This window comes from Scatophagus argus, chromosome 11, assembly GCF_020382885.2.
Source record: "Scatophagus argus isolate fScaArg1 chromosome 11, fScaArg1.pri, whole genome shotgun sequence".
NCBI lineage: Eukaryota > Metazoa > Chordata > Actinopteri > Scatophagidae > Scatophagus > Scatophagus argus.
In genome coordinates this window covers 4,850,683-4,863,751 of record NC_058503.1, presented here as the reverse complement: position 1 = coordinate 4,863,751, position 13,069 = coordinate 4,850,683, and the positions used below count along the sequence as shown (strand labels likewise).

The 13,069-nt window shown below is 40.1% G+C and overlaps 1 protein-coding gene across 6 annotated transcripts in view; it reads left to right on the top strand.

The window, feature by feature from the left end:
- LOC124067458 (mitogen-activated protein kinase kinase kinase kinase 4-like) overlaps positions 1 to 13,069 on the top strand; it is an 85,727-nt gene that overhangs the window by 45,779 nt on the left and 26,879 nt on the right. For all 6 annotated transcript variants that reach the window (XM_046404803.1, XM_046404801.1, XM_046404798.1 and 3 more), the window contains exons 4-12: positions 2,989 to 3,114; positions 5,496 to 5,606; positions 5,850 to 5,940; positions 7,171 to 7,301; positions 7,793 to 7,847; positions 8,036 to 8,114; positions 8,221 to 8,396; positions 9,235 to 9,307; positions 9,535 to 9,745. In XM_046404803.1, the coding sequence (XP_046260759.1) occupies positions 2,989 to 3,114; positions 5,496 to 5,606; positions 5,850 to 5,940; positions 7,171 to 7,301; positions 7,793 to 7,847; positions 8,036 to 8,114; positions 8,221 to 8,396; positions 9,235 to 9,307; positions 9,535 to 9,745 (1,053 nt within the window). The remainder of the gene's footprint in view (positions 1 to 2,988; positions 3,115 to 5,495; positions 5,607 to 5,849; positions 5,941 to 7,170; positions 7,302 to 7,792; positions 7,848 to 8,035; positions 8,115 to 8,220; positions 8,397 to 9,234; positions 9,308 to 9,534; positions 9,746 to 13,069) is intronic.

The following is a 13,069-nucleotide window of genomic DNA, read 5'->3' as shown; positions in this document are numbered from 1 at the left end:
TTCCTGCTGTGTTTCTCCTCATCCAGTTTGTCCTCGGCATCTGTAATTATGCTCACTTGCTCCAAAAACATTCACATGACTGACAGTTTGTGGGCGATGGGTTGTTCCCCTAACCATAGAAGGGACTGTTTGTACGTGTTGACTATCTGAACAACAGTATTGTGTAAGGTCTTTTGTGATGCTGCTTTTATTTATACGAAGATGTTTAAATACATAACTGACCCACTGAGCGGTTGACTGAAATTTTGGCCGGTTCACCTACTGGGTTACTGGCTGGATGCTTCTTGCTGACTGACGGTGTCCTGCTGATGAGTGGATTAACAGAAGGACTGGCTGGCTAGCAGTCTGGTTTGTTGGCTTCCTGACTCACTGGTTGGCTAGCTGCCTGGTTAAATGACTGGCTGCCTGGCTGAAGCAGTAACCGACTGGCTGGCTGACTGACTGTGACTCAAGGGACTGGCTGACTGGTTTGCTGACCGACTGACCCCATCACACTTTGCTGACATCCAAAACTCCTGTTGAAAACGACCTCAGCAGATTAAATTAAAATTAAATGATTGGCAAGCAGCTGTCTGTGGTGCACAAAAAGGCTTTCACAAGTTTCACATAGTGATGTGCTCTCATGAAAACATGCTGTTCACTCCAACAACTCATTAGCAATTAACAGTAGTCACTGTTATAGCAGCTTAAAGTGCAAAATTAGTGGTAGAATCTAAGAAGAACATATAATTTTGTGCCATTTGTAAACACTGACTGACAGCATAAAAATTGCTGCTTTTTAAATAATCTTGGTGAAGTATAGTCGACCCAACATCAGATTCTCTGGGTGTTCTGTATTTTAGAGATAGTGAAACTGAGCTGCAGGTAGTGTGTTTTTATAGATGAAAATGACAGTGCCTTCTTTCATCTTTTAAATGCACAAATTTGGCAGAGTTGAACTTTGAGCTCTGGAGCAGACTCAGAAATGTCAGCAGAGTCGTTGGCTGCCTGTCATCTGTTACTTCTGCAGCTGCAGTGCTCGATAAGACGTCTGTTTTAATTTCTGTAAGCACCAAAATTTGACACCAATCATTTCCACGGAAAACCAGATGGGTTTAGACAGCCAGCAGAATGAGGTAGCTATCTGCAGTGATATATACATATATATATATGTATTCGTGTACAGTGTATGTAAGTATATGTATACAGTATTCAGTATATGTATTCTTAGTTATGTTTCATTTCTGCCCTTAAATCCAGCTGATTGGACCTTTAAATATGGTCATGACAGAGTTTTAGTCCAGTCTAGTTTTACATGTGGTGTAGTTATTGGATAACAGAGCAAATGTTTTCAGATTTTTAGAGCCAAAGACCAACAACAGTGAAGCAAGTGTGAATGTGCAGCTTCTACAGCCGTAGATTCAGTATGTAAATGTAAAGCCAAACAGTTTACCTCTCAGTTCCTTAGAGTTTTTCCTTTGTGGACATACGAGGTTACTGCTGCGCTCGGTTTGCAAAGGAGTCCAGGCTGCTGTCGGCTGTCACGCTGCTGCTTATCGACCGGCTGTAATAACAGTGAAAATGTCATGTCATGTCAGCTCCGGCCGGCCTGCGGGATCAGACGCACGGGCTCGGTTGATGCAAAGCGCTTGCAAATAAATGTCACACAGCCTCAGTGATGCTACAGTGATTGAGAAATAATCGCTTGATCTTGTTACGCGTCTGTATGCATGTCTGGGTCTGTTCTGCAATATCCTGAGTGAGACAGAGACATGGTCGTTTGTTCAGCTGTGTTATCGCTTCGAGTACGGCCCGTATTTGCTTGTTTGTTTGGAGTGATATCCGATTATCTGTTTGTTTGCTTGTGTGGCTCTTCTGCATGTCTTTCATAGATGGACTGAAAACAGCTTAGGAGAAAAGCTTCAGAGTTGTAGCTTTGGTTGCTTGGACTTTGAGCTTTATTTTGTTGATTTTGTTCCACTTAGATGAGGACCAAGACCTTAAACATCATACTGCAGAAGGGTGAAAATCATTTGCCGCTTTTTCGAAAACACGGTGGAAGAAATGTAAATTTTGTGGAAAATGTGTTTTCTAATAGGGTTGCTATTTCAAACGCTAGCAGGGGAAATTCCACTCTCCACACTTTATACTGAGCTGCTTGACATCCAGCTGCTGGCAGCAGAAAGTGATGCTGTAAAGGCATGCAGCATAACCCTGCAAACCTTCACGGTAAACACAGGCCAAAAAAACAAAATGCTGTTCATGTTAATTCCTTTATCATCATCTCTGTTAATTTTGGTTTATAGCATATGCTGAAAACGCCCACACAATTTTCCAGAGACCAAATTGTTTTGTTTAACTAACAGAATCCAACAATATGAATTTTACAGTTACATAATAAAGAGAAAACCCTTACATTTGACAAGTGGAAGATATTTGTCATTTTGCTAATGTGTTGCTGGTTTGTGTGTTTCTGTATGTGTTTCAGGATGTTGTAGAGTCAAATGTATGTGTAACAAGCATTAAACTTAACACACAAATACACTTTAAGGCGCAACATAACAGGACAGATCAAATTACAAACTCCATGTAGTAGAGTTTGTGTCCGAGTTCTCCAGCAGCAGAATGGAAACTGTTAGGGGTATATAAGAAGGACAGAAGACGCTGTTCACCTATAGGACCTGATATTTGCAAAATTCCGTTCAAAACATTGCTACTCTACAAATTGAATAATACATGTAGACTTTGAAAGACTTGTAGAATGAGATGTGAGCTGTACTTCAATGGCAAACATGTAACAAAAAAATAAGCAAGAAAATCAAATCAAAACACACACACAAAAAAATAACATTAGGAACCCGCTAATGTCACCATATTTCCAGGTGGCCTGATCACGAAACTGCTGTTTATCTGTCTGTGTAATAGTGCTGATTTTCCATCCATTAACAACCTGACCCGAAGGAAATAGACTTATATTGATTGGTCTCCCTGTCTCTCCCTCTCTAATAGGATGAAGAGGAGGAAATTAAGCTTGAGATCAACATGCTGAAGAAGTACTCCCACCACAGAAACATAGCCACCTACTATGGAGCCTTCATCAAGAAAAGTCCACCAGGCCATGACGACCAGCTATGGGTGAGTTTATTTTTGCTACTGATAATGTCCCGTCTTTACACTGAACAGCTATCAGTTAAATTCGCCTGACACTTAATGAAGAGCCTCTGATTTCTGACTTTTTTTATATAGCATCTGTCGAAAGCAGAGACATTACGAAGGGCTTCACAGAGGCAGTAATGTGGACACGTAGACATTAGCCGCAATAAAAGTAGAAATAGGCAAAAAATAGAAAAATTTCACAAAGGTAAGTCTAAAGAAATGGGCCTTGAGATGTTTTTAAAAGTTTCCCCAGTGTCCACTGATGTTAAGTCCTGTGGAAGAGGGTTTTAAAGTTTAGGAGCCTTAAAACCTCAAAAGCACAGTGTCCTTTAGTTTTAAGCCTACACTGAGGAGCTTCAAGCAAACCCTGATTACGAACAGAGACCTGCAGGTGGCATAGGACTGTTGGCAGGTAAACCGTGACCATGTAGAGTTCTGTAAATAACATATCAAACTACTGTTTGTATAAAAATGGCAGCAACCAACAAGTCTGGTTTCTGGACGTCGTCTTCTTTCTGGTTATTGCTGGAAGTAGATTTCAACAGGTTTCTTAAAGGAAAAAAAAAGGTTGAAATGACTCAGGTTTGCTTGCTGATTTATTCGGAAATAGTGTTTGGATATTTAGATTACTATAATGAACAGATGAGGTGTTTCCCTGTATGCTGCACCCAGAGCCCACAGTGTTATTGGTAGTAAGTCACTGGACTCAACAAACTCTCCAACAGTAAGTCCAGATTAGTGTGGCTTTACTGGGTGTCTGTACACTCACTATGCTCGCACATAGCAATATTTCACACTTTATTGCTTAAAAAAAACCAAAAAAAACCAAAAAACCAGTTAATACAGCATAAATGTTTTTTTCCCCCAACATTAAAGCCCATAACACAGGAGGGAAGAGAGCAATACACATGACAAATGAACGAATGACAGCAAAACAAATGAAGCAAAAATGAGGAACAAAAGGGACAGAGTTAATCTGAGAGTCAGAGTCAGCGGAAAGAAAAAACACAGGAGAACAGCAGCAGGAGAGATTTATAGCTGCTCGGTTTGTTAAAGGCAGGATTACTTTGCTTTATGATCCTGCAGCTCTGCTGTTCCTTGAGAGGAGAGATCTCACTGTCTGCCCACAGCACAGCACTGCATTTGTTTTTACAGCTGCCTCCACGGTCCTGTACAGCCCCCACTGCTAGGGCTTCACACTGTCTGCTCTGTGTGAGTGAGGGACACATAGAGACAGTGTATTGTATAATAGCCATACTGTGCATTGGACATCATTTAAGACTGTCTGCTGAAACAGACCAAGTTGTGTGTTGGTAAAGCATGTGTCTTAGTTTGCCTTTAAGTGAAATATTTGTCATGATGATATAATCATATTGCGTTACTGTTACATACTGTTGTCCAAATTGTGGTTAAAAGCTAATAAAATAAAACTAGCTTCAGATATTTTTATTTTGAAGAGTTTTATGGGTTGTCTCGTGTAACGGATAGCAGAATAACACAACCAATGAGCAGAGATACTTCCATGTCCTTATCGAACCTTCAGAAATCTTTTTAGTGTTCGCTATTGACGAGTGACAACCAAATGACAACCTTACAAGTTTCAAAATGAAAGTTTTTACGATGCCATCTCCAGACATCTTTTTAAAGCCAATTACAGACATCCAGAGGACAGCTTTTTGTGGTTCTGAATAAAAGCTTTTTATGACATTTTTCTTGGGCTCATTTTAGACTTAACACCATTTTTTAGCCTTTTCTTGGACAGTGTGTTTCCTAGAGATTCTTCATAGATTTTTTTTAAAGAGAGAAAATGAGTAGTAGTCTTTTAATGCAAAGCAAGAGCCTTTTAGCTCTGAGTGTTAATGTAAAACCATGATGAGGACTTAACATCAATATTACAAGTGAAAATACTATCAATATACAGCAGCTGTTGTAAATGCTTTATGTTAGTCTTATCCTACATCAGTGGTTTGTTAATGCTCATGTTTCTTCATATTAAGACCACGTTTCCCATCAGCCCATTGCTTCCAGTCTCCCATCTCCACACAAGATAAACATGTAGGAAGTGAATTTTCCAGAAGCCTTTTGCTCCACCTATGAGGCTGTCAACAGATACTCTGACATTTCAATCCAGATCGTACTAAAAGAGGAAAAATGGAAAGATGGAAAACAGAAATAGAGACTGACAGTGATTGTCTTGTCTGTTGAAGGTAATTATCCTGCAAAATTAATGTGGTGATGGTTTATTCATGGTAAATTGCTGCGTGTAGCACCATTTGTAGATGTCTCCATGAATGATGAAATGATGGAGTGTGTATGTAAAAGTCTACAGTCTTCTCAGTATTTCCTGTTCTCTCCTCCAGCTGGTGATGGAGTTCTGTGGCGCCGGGTCCATCACGGATCTAGTGAAGAACACCAAAGGCAACACACTGAAGGAGGACTGGATCGCCTACATCTCCCGAGAGATCCTCAGGGTCAGTCCAGTTTCACAGTGCTTTCATGATACTTTCCTATACAGAGTCAAATATACTACAACAGAACACTCAAACAAGTGTTTTCAGTAAAGGGATTCAGTATAGATGTGTGTATTGTTCCATAAGTTTTCAAGATAAGTGGGGTTGAGTGTTTTTGCAGTGGGTTTTACAGAAAAAGTCATAGCTGCTCTGTGAATCATGTACTGCATGTAATGTGTTAATATGTTTTTTGTCTCTGCACAGGGTTTAGCTCACCTGCATGCTCATCATGTCATCCACCGTGACATCAAGGGACAAAACGTGCTGCTCACTGAAAACGCTGAAGTCAAACTGGGTATGTGTTGATCTTATTTTTGGTTGAGTTGCAGTTCTTCTAGGGTCTGTGGAACATTAACTCAGTCAGATCCAATCAAGAAGGAGGTGTAGCAATGCGTGTCCTCTTCAGCTCCACCCTCTTGTGCAAGTATGGTCACTTCTGGCTTCATAAAACCAAGATGGCGACTGCCACGATGCCAAACTCAAGGCTTCAAAATGGTGGTCCCCAAACCAGTGGGTGACCTCACAGTGGCTCCATCCACTATTTATCATACAGTTTATGGTCTAGTTGACATTACAGCTTTGGGTAAGCTAGCTTTTGGCAGCTAGTCACAGTTAAACAATGATGCCAAGCAATTTAATTCCTGCATTTTGACCGTTTATTTTTGACAAATAGCTGTATAGTTAGGTCATGTCTCTCTCTCTCTCTCTCTCTCTCTCTCACACACACACACACACACACACACACACACACACACACACACATGCACACACTCTTATTGGTTGTTCTTTCAACTAACGAAGCAGCCATCAGTGAGGGAAAAAAAAACAAACCTGTTTGCATTGATGAACAAACTGTGGTCAGTAATTCATAGATCTGGACTTAAGCTTCCTCTGATTACTTGTTAATGATAAAAACAGCGGCGCCTATCAAAGATGATCAAAACTTTCCAGTTTGGGAGCTTCACGGTACAGTTATTGATGTGTACATGCCTTTTTTTAATGGAATTGGAAGATTTTAATTTTCCACTCAATAAATCTTATTTATAAATATGTGTGATTAGATTACTGCTTGTAATCCAATAACGCTTTGCAGCCTTAGCTCTTGCAGTCTTGTGACACACAGCATAAACCACGACCGCACTGTGGCCACTGATTTCACTGAGGCCAAAACTAAGCTGTAAAGGACAAAGAGCAGCACTGACCTTGACCACTGTTTTGTTTTGGTTGTGACAAGAGGATGAGAAATTTTTGAATTAACAAAGCTCCCAGGGCAAGAGGCTTAACCTTTTATTGTAAATGACCACTCTTACAATGTACGTGTGCGATCACACAGGGTCTGAACTGTTGGAATCACATTCACAAGTTTCTCACACAATGTATTTTCAACTGGAGATATGTTAAAAAAATAGAGCAAAATTTAGGATTCTCAAGTTAAACATTGTCCATATGTTTGCAAATGTACAAGACATTTATTAGTGAAATGGTTTAAACCAATAATAACTGATTTTACCTTTTTATTTCCCAGTGGACTTTGGTGTGAGTGCTCAGCTGGACAGGACCGTAGGTCGAAGGAACACCTTCATTGGTACGCCATATTGGATGGCTCCTGAGGTCATCGCTTGTGACGAAAACCCGGATGCTACATACGACTACAGGGTAGGATCTGCATCTAACTTAAACAACTGCTTTATAGTGTACCAGGGACTTTGAATAAACTCTCCTGCCTCCCCATCAACCAGTTGATCAGGGCCCACTCAGACAATTTTGGAAGTTTCCATGTACTGTACATTTGTACCCAATTGAACAGTTGTTGCAGCTAAATAACACAAAACACATTTTCTCACAAGGTCGTAGTTTTTTTTCACATGGCTGTACTGGTTTCCACCCATACAATGGAGATGAAAAGTTTTAGTATGTGGTAGACATAACCCTCTGCAAGAAGCAGCTTGTGCATCATTCCGACTAGCCAGGACATAGTTTCTGAAATCAGGTGTTGCTGTAAAATAGCCTGGAATGTGTCAACTGTGTCATCACAGTTTGGTATTAGAGTTCAACACTGTCCAAGGGAACTGAAATAGCTTCATTCATCTTAGAAATGACACACCTACCCCACACAAATTTGCTTAATCTGACCATCTTTTCTTCAGAGTGACCTGTGGTCGTGTGGGATCACCGCAATAGAGATGGCTGAGGGAGCTCCCCGTAAGTACACACTACGTTGGTTTGGCATCTTCAAAATGTTCAAATAGTAGTTCAGAAATATCAGAAATCAGAAGTATCATAAATTGGTATAATTACTGTCACAGCACAGTTTTTCTTCAACTTCAGCACATAAAGCTATTTGGCTATCGCTGATCTCTCACCTGTCTTCATTTTTTTGTCTCCTCCAGCTTTGTGTGATATGCATCCAATGAGAGCCCTCTTCCTCATCCCCAGAAACCCTCCTCCTCGACTCAAGTCCAAAAAATGGTGGGCTAAGCTTCTCTGTCAAAAGTCTCACCCATGTTAACGAATAGACCTGTGACTGAATACATAATATCAACTCCAAACTTCACATTTAACTTCAACCTAATAGGTCAAAGAAATTCTTCAGCTTCATTGAGAGCTGCCTGGTGAAGAATTACACTCAGCGTCCTCCCACTGAGCAGCTTCTTAAACACCCCTTCATCCGGGACCAGCCCAACGAGAGGCAGGTCCGCATCCAGCTCAAAGACCACATCGACCGCACCAAGAAGAAGAGGGGCGAAAAGGGTGAGTGATGTGTTGGTGTCAGTGTGTGTCACTGCTGAGCAACTGAAAACAAGCGGTTACATCCTATAAAGAATGTCAGGAGTCACTGGAAGCCATATTTTTAAATGCGGGTTGTTGAAATGTTTGTTAAGACATGTTTACAGTAAAGATTCACAGCGAGATGGATTCAAACCTGCAACTGCTTGCAAAAGAATGTGGTCTGCAACAAACCTGTCATTTTGCTCCAATATGACCAGATGAGATGGTGTATCATTTCCATAGCAAAGACTCTTTCTTCCAGTGCTTCTGTCAGGTTTCACTTGTGCACATACGTGCTGTCTTCATGGGGATGGGACATCAGAGTATCAACTGTAGCCTACAACATGTTTACTCTGTCAGCTCAGCACAATGAATGCTGTCTCTGTTGGTTTCCCCCAGGGAGGAAATTAAGAGTTTCTTCCCCCAAGGACAGGCTGTGTTATCACCATGGTTACAAATTTAGGAGGGGGCCATGCCACTGTTGGACTTCCAATCAAAGCAACCAGACACACATGACATCTAAATGTCCAAATCATGACTGTTGGATCTGTTTAACAGTAATAACTCTAATTTCTATTCACATGGCGTTTTCCTGCTCCCTGATGATTATGTTTCAACTGCCCAGTTAAAGCAAATCTGTCAATGACACGCTTTTTTAATGATATCACACAGCCACTCTGACTCTTAGAGGAAAAAAGTTGGGTATAATTTTTTTTGTTTTGAGTTTGCAACTGTAACCCCTCTTGCACATGATGTGTTAAATTGCATACATTTCAGTCTTAATTTAAACTTTTATGTTATTGTTCCTTACTATCTTCAGATGAGACAGAGTACGAATACAGTGGCAGCGAAGAAGAGGAGGAGGAAGCATCTGAGCAAGAAGGAGAGCCAAGGTAAGGTATCCGAACACATATGAAGCAGTATGTACAGGAATTTATTGGTATTTTGTTCATTAAAGAGACACAGAAAGAGTTAGTGATGTCATTTGGATACCAAATTCTCTGTATCCTAACATTGACAAGTCACACTATATTTATTTGCACTTTCATTATTACCAATTTAATGAACTTGATATGAACTGACACACCAGCTGAAGCCTCTGATCGCATCCTCCATACAGCTCCATAGTGAATGTGCCCGGTGAGTCGACTTTGCGCCGTGACTTCATCCGGCTGCAGCAGGAGAACAAGGAGCGTTCAGAGGCGCTGCGTCGCCAGCAGCTCCTCCAGGAGCAGCAGCTCCGTGAGCAGGAGGAGTACAAGCGCCAACTACTGGCCGAGAGGCAGAAACGTATCGAGCAGCAGAAGGAGCAAAGGAGACGGCTGGAGGAGGTGAGCGCACAGGCCTCATGAATGACTTGTCATGGTTCAGACTTAATGGAACTATGTAAGATTTTTGTTAAAGTCACTGTAATTGAGAGGATATGTTGAGTCAAAGTAAGCTGACACAGTCCAGATTGTAGAAAAAACTTTAAAATTATATCTGAAGTATATATATTTTTATTAAGCATTACAGGATCCCTCCCTGGAGCTACACTGACAGAATAGGACTAAAAATACTCCTGTTTCAGGGAACGATGTGTGTTATTTATGAAGCTTCTACACGCATCCTCAACAAGCAGGAGAAGTTCTCCTCTGAGAGTGACATCACCCTTTTACAACACTGAGAAGCTTAAAATGAAGATGAAATTGAAATGTGGTTTTCTTATTGGTTACCTTGCGTATTCAGTGCATTTTAAACATTTGATGTTTGAAATCTGAAATACATTACAGAGGATAGCATGCGTTATGGATGCATGACAAGCTACTGTACTTAAAATCTGATGAAGCTTGTTCGTAAATTTGACTTTGCCTCCTATAATGACAGCCATGTGATTAGCTGATCAGTAGAACTCTGATCTCCATTCATTCATCAAGCAAACACACCAAATATGGGTCAAGTTTCAATTTACTGGACATATTTTGTACTCTTGGACAGACAATATAATGATTTATTGATATCTTGGAGAAAAAAATTCCAATTACAGTTTGTATACACACAGAAAACCTGGAAAAACACAATTCAGAAAACTTGAGGTTCATGTATCAAAAAGAAATCGCCTGTCAGAGCATACAAGAGGCCTCAGGAGGAGGAGGAGGAGGAAGGCAAGCCAACATATCTGATGAAATCTACACAACTTTGGTTTGTTGCAGTGTAGACTGTATGATTTCACAGCCTGACTTTAAGGCCGACTTTGCACTGTTTTTACCAAACTGCAGCCTATTTTGGGACAAAAACAGGCGCCAAAAGATTCCAGCCTTTGGTTGCAAAGGGAGACAAAGGAAACAATGTCTGAACAGCTCTACACATTTCAACATGTAACATGGCCTCATGAACCGAGTACAATAAAAGCGTATCAGCATGATGGAGTGTTGTCGATGTCCATGCTCTCAAAGAGATAATCATATGATGGCATTTGTGTGTCATTTTGGTGGAAACAGTTTAGAGAAGCGAGATCGTGATTTTGAGTCTAGTGTTTCAATTTGCAAGAGTTTTGGGCAGTTTTGACAAAATGGTTTGCTGTTTTCAGTTTATTGTTTTGTGGAAATGATTTGCAGTTTCAGAAAATGTGTTTAAAGGATTTGAAAGAACTGTAATGATCAGTTGCAGCCATAGCTCAAGCACACATTTCAGACTGTGCAGCTGCTGCAGGGGGAATTAACCAGTTTGTCAGGTGCCATTATGCTATCTCCATGTAACAGGATTAGAGACTTTTGACTTGGAGGTTAGTGGTTAGATGTTCGCTGGATAATTTTCTATAATTGACTCTAAAATCAGATTTAGGCTGCAGTGTTAAAAAAAAAAATTGGTGTCCCCAGAGGACGTGTAAGAAAACCCTTTTTGTAATTATCCTTTATCTCTCTGAGCTTTGTTTTTTTTCTATTAGTTTCTATTAGCTATCTATTATTATGAGCATGGCTGCTTCTCCTACTCGCTTCTCTTAACAGGCAAATTTGTAGTGATAGAAAGAGAGAGTGGGGAGTGGAGGGGGAAAGACGGTTGCAAAGAGATGATTACAAATTTGGACAGAAGTAGAATAAACTAAATTCTCTGGAAGGAAAGGAAGAGAGAGAGAGACCTAAATACCCTAAGAGAGACTGGCAAACAAAGGAATGAAGAGAAGTAGAACATATAAAATGAGGCAAGCGTGCAGTGAGTTCCAGCATGTTCATTCACTGCACTTCAAAGGTGCAAGGCTTCTGTGGCAAGAGTGGAAAAAGTTTTATTTGTGCTCATATTTTCCCACAGCAGTGACAGCTCGGGGCTGTGTCTTTGGTTCATGACAGTGCTTGTAGATGAATCAGACAGGAGAAGCCACAGTTGAACCCGGGCCTTGTCACAGAAACACTGCCACTACCATGTGCTCTCCTGTCAGGATGCGGATTAACTCCTGTGGAATCCTGAGTGCTGAGTGTCTACAAACACGATGCGTCACGATACTGCAACTGAAACTGATGACCTGCAGCTTTTCTTAAGATACTGACAGACTGAAATCGGTTAAATTTCCTCATCTGTCTGCTTAGAGAGCAAAGTATTAGATTACTGCCTGTCAGACTTAAGATGTTACTCAGATAAAATGATTAAGCCCCAATGCAATGCTTGAAATGATGACATTTCCACTTCATCCTGTCGGTTCAGCTTATCGTTGTCTGTATTTATTTAGATTTTCTCCACTCAAACTGCTAATTACAGGTATTTGTGTCCTGACTGTACTTGTGCCCAAAAACACCACATGTAAAAACTTTTGGAAAGAACACACATTATGACTTGTAACATTTGAAGGGTAAAATCCTAGATTTCATTTAATCTACATTTCTTTGAAGGAAACAGTATGTCCTTGACCAGATGGCCTTGAATGCTCTGCATTTGTTAAAATTACAATATAGAACTCAAACTGAATCTGCATGTCCTTACACTGCATCAAGCCTAGCAGCAGTTTTAATGAATATTTTTTATTATTTTTAAATTACTTAAATTACTTAATTCGATTAATTTTTTCTTTATAGTGCAAGAAAATATTAACATATGCCCAAGGTGACATCTTTAAATTGCTTGTTTTGCTCAAAATCCAAAAAGTATTCCCTTTACTGCATGACAAAGAACAGCAGAACATTTTCATATTTGAAAATTTATAAATAAATGTTTGCCATCCTATTGAGGAATCAGCTTGTGGACTAATTATTTTGGCTTCAATAATCTGCCAAAACCTTAAGAAAACAAATGGAGCCCCGAGGATGTGTGACTGAGAACAATGTCTCAGTGCTGAAACTGTTTTATTCTCCTTCAGTGTAGTTCTTTATTTGTCATTTTATTACAATGTGCCCTGCAAATGGAGTTAACCGTGATCATTAATGTTTCACTCCACCCAGATAATATCACATACCCAAAAATGGGTCAGCTCCTCTTTTCTGCCTGACTTCCTTTTTGCGTGCTGTGTCTCATTGTTTATACCAAAGTATTTGATGAATGATGTAAGATTTCTTTGCAGCAACAACAAATCGCAGTTGTGTTCTAGTATAAGGTCACACAATATATCACACATGTAGAACACACAACTCCGGGCCTGATTTTGTTCCACTTGGTGAGATAATAATAACTGAAAACTTATGCTGCTT